Here is a 3,927-nt window from a genome sequence, read left to right on the forward strand (position 1 = left end):
TTTTTGAGTTCAAGAATTGTTTAAGAACCGGTACAACACATTACAAAAGCAGAATAATACATAACATGATACATATAATTGTCAGGATTATGGACTGTCTGTGTTGTGTTTTTGCTCACCATGTGCTCCGTGACCTAGTTTGCCCGTATGTCTAATTGTTTATTGCTCCCAGGTGTGTCTCGTCAGGTCTAGCTCGTTATCCCATGTATTTAAGTCCCAGTCTGTGCGTTCCGTGTTTGTTGGGTCTTGAACGTCTCCATGTACTACGTGTGTCTCCAGCCAGCTCTATGTTCCCCTGAATGTGATAATTAAAGACTGTTATTCGTGAGTATCCCTCGTCTCCTCATTTCTCGCTCCTCACAGTAGTGCAACCGTGACAGAAGACCCGACGAAAACAGTTTAATCCGTGTGTTCCCTCCGTTTTTGTTTCCGTTTTTTCTACCCAGTGTTTTTTTTTTTCCGTTGTGCCCCATGGATCCCCTCATCCGTCCCGAATACCTCGTCCTCCTGCTGGAGCAGGGGGACCGATCTCTCGAGGACCATACAGGACTGTTCCTGATGTTAGCTAACACCACCAGCTACCCGGACGACTCGCTCTGGGCATTCTATGACGCTAGATGGTCCTCGAGAAGGCTTCGCCACTTTCGTGGAGTGGACTCTGGCAAGAAATAGATCGCCTTTCACCATCTGTCCCGAGGATGATCTCGCCAGATCCACTCCCGACCCAGAGCCCAGTCCAGCATCTCCCCGCTGCGCGCGTCCCTTCGTCCCTCCGACTCCGTCAGGCTCCTTCATCCCTTCGGCTCCTCCTCAGTCCTCTATCGCTCTGGCTCCACCGCTGCCTTCTGGATCCCCACGGGAAGGGGGCGATAGGTCAGGATTATGGACTGTCTGTGTTGTGTTTTTGCTCACCATGTGCTCCGTGACCTAGTTTGCCCGTATGTCTAATTGTTTATTGCTCACAGGTGTGTCTCGTCAGGTCTAGCTTGTTATCCCATGTATTTAAGTCCCAGTCTGTGCGTAGGGTGCCCGTCCTCCTCCCTGGCCTCCTCCCAAGTTCCCACCCGGGTGAGTTTTTGCTCACCATGTGCTCCGTGACCTAGTTTGCCCGTATGTCTAATTGTTTATTGCTCACAGGTGTGTCTCGTCAGGTCTAGCTCGTTATCCCATGTATTTAAGTCCCAGTCTGTGCGGTCCGTGTTTGTCGGGTCTTGTACGTCTCCATGTACTACGTGTGTCTCCAGCCAGCTCTATGTTCCCCTGAATGTGATAATTAAAGACTGTTATTCGTGAGTATCCGTCGTCTCCTCGTTCCTCGCTTCTCACAGTAGTGCAACTGTGACAATAATACGTATTTAAAAGCTTTACTAAAAATATGTATCTTGAGCAGCATAATTAATAATATGCTATATATAGTTATTCATTTATTTCTTTATTAAACATTTTATAGAATTGGTTATGTTTTGAAAGAAAACACTTAAAAACAAAATTTTTTGCATTACATGTATATCAGTTGTTCGGTGAAAAAAAAAAAGATATATATTTCCACCAGACACTTGAATAAAATTACATTTTGAGAAATTTATTTCATTTTGACATACCAAGTCCTTAAATTTCATTCACATTTCTCAAATCTTCGTGTAGGAAAGCAGCAGCAGGTTGCAGAGATTTGTCTTCCACATGTGGCGTCATTATAACTACGAGCGAATGAGACGCGGTGCTGATTTCTACCTGCTTCAGTCCAACTCCACTTACGTGAACAGCTGGTCTGCTGTCCAGAGTCTGCTCATCATCACAGCTGGATACCTGCAACTCTACTGCCTCAAGAGACTCTTCAACACCAAACCAGCAGAGGGAGACAAGCCCCGCTGTTAACATCAACACCAAACCAGCAGAGGGAGACAAACCCCGCTGTTAACATCAACGCCAAACCTGTCTCTTTCTTCATAATACAGCCATACAGGGGTCTTTTGAACACTTTTATGAACCAAGAATTAATTTAAACTAAAAGCAAATTATTTCTGTCTTTTATTTGATTATTTGAATATCATATTAAAACCGACTTCCTCATGATTATGTTCATGCTTTTCAAATGCTTCTTTGGGAAGACTTTCAATGTTAAAATATAAAATTCATTAAAATGATAACTATTACAATACATTATAATATTTATTATTCTGACTGCGGCATGACTGTGGCATCATTTCCACCATTCCCAGTGAAACAATTATCAAATTGAAAAACAAAGGTAAATATCACTTGTGAGCAGAATATCTTCGAGTCATTTCCAATCAAGCTATAATTTTACTTAATTATGAAAAAAGTGCGAAAATATAATTTGAACTCCAAAAACATAATTTTCACTACTGACATTTCAGTCACAGAATGATTCTTAACACAGTACATCATTTGAGATTTTCACTGTGGAAGAAGAAGAAGAAGAAAAAATGAGGAATTAAAGTTTAATGTTCTATGACACACAAAAGGAGATGTTAGGCAGAACTCATTTTGTGTAATTCTGGATTGAAAGGACACGAGGACTCTGGCTGCTGTTTCCTTGCATACTGTAAGTATCGTCAGATTTCATTGGATTGTTTAATGGTGGAACATTTTGAATGATGAATTAAATACATCCATGGTGAAGTTATGAGTGAAAAACACATTAAAGATCCAGAAAGACTCATAAATCAGTACAAGACTTAAACATTTTTGAGTAAATGAGACTGTTATAAGAAATAACCTCCATCAGCAGCTGCAGTGTCTCTCAGCTGTATCAGTGCAGTCAACTACACAGGAACAAATGAGTAACAAATCAGTAACAATATTAGCATTCTATTAACAACTAAGTAACAAGAAACTCTGATGAACTAATTACTCAGTTGAATGTGGTAGTAGCCAATCAGTAACTACTATCTTTCATGCCTCCTAATGTCACACTTTCAGTTGCCATGGACACCCTGTTTCTGTGTTTTCATGTATTCTGTTTTGGTTTAGTTCCTGTGTGCCCTTATTTGGTTATGTTCCTGGTCTCGGTTAGCCTTATTAGTTTACCTCCATCAGCTGTGTCCAGTTAATTATCCGTGTTTGTCTATGTATTTAAGTTGCTCCTCGACCCTCACACACACTCTTTGTCCGGTCACCGTTATATCAAGTTATGTTTTCCCTCGCCATTCTGCCCATTGGTTGCAGTTGTTTATTAAACTGAGAGTTTTGGACTTTACCTGCTGTCTCCTTCGCCTTGCTTCTCAACACAACCTGTGACACCCAGTGAACTATTAATATATACAGTTTCATAATTAATATAAATTGAAATTGATTATAGCCTAGAAAGCGAGCAAATGGCTTCCATAAGCTTCCATAATTATGTAATCCGTAAAGATGCATTTCTCTCTAAAGGCACGTCCAATGAGGAGATGGTCTGCGTTGCGTAGCCCAAAGGAGTAGCATGGATCCGTTCTGCTTTCGGTTTGTTTGTCCAATGTAGCTCTTGTAAATCGGTCATGATGAGAACGCAAGGCTGTTCATTCCATTTTTGGGATATAATAATATATTAAGATATTAATAAAGATATATATAAGTAGATACAGGGTGACACAGTCAGAATTCACTTAATGCACGATGTAAATAAGATATTACTTGTTCTGAGAGCTTCAAATCACGGAATCGCGAAGTCAGTGACAGCTTTTTAGGGATTAACGTATGAAAGCGCTATTTGCTCGCTTTCTAGGCTATTTAAAATAAAAGTTGTTTTACGTGCTGCTAACAGGACCAACAGCCACAAACCCTGTAACAAGCGCGTTGGGTGTACAGTAATACAATGAAAGCGCTATATAACAAAATGCCTCATGCCTAAAACAGTACAGTACGGACTTTCCTCTATCCCATCCGTTCTGCTTTTTCAGTCACTCCTGAAACTTTGCTGCATGT

At 40.8% G+C, this 3,927-nt stretch overlaps 1 protein-coding gene across 1 annotated transcript in view; it reads left to right on the plus strand.

Annotated features, from left to right (window-relative positions):
• Window positions 1-1,970, plus strand: part of LOC107754984 (transmembrane emp24 domain-containing protein 6-like) — a 2,999-nt gene extending 1,029 nt beyond the window's left edge. The window contains exon 4 of the mRNA XM_016571630.1: window positions 1,645-1,970. Within this exon, the coding sequence (XP_016427116.1) occupies window positions 1,645-1,875 (231 nt within the window). The 3' untranslated portion in view covers window positions 1,876-1,970. The remainder of the gene's footprint in view (window positions 1-1,644) is intronic.
• The last annotated feature ends 1,957 nt before the right edge of the window (window positions 1,971-3,927 follow it).

Source organism: Sinocyclocheilus rhinocerous, unplaced genomic scaffold (assembly GCF_001515625.1).
Source record: "Sinocyclocheilus rhinocerous isolate Xijiao unplaced genomic scaffold, SAMN03320098_v1.1 scaffold3125, whole genome shotgun sequence".
NCBI classification, from domain to species: Eukaryota; Metazoa; Chordata; class Actinopteri; order Cypriniformes; family Cyprinidae; genus Sinocyclocheilus; species Sinocyclocheilus rhinocerous.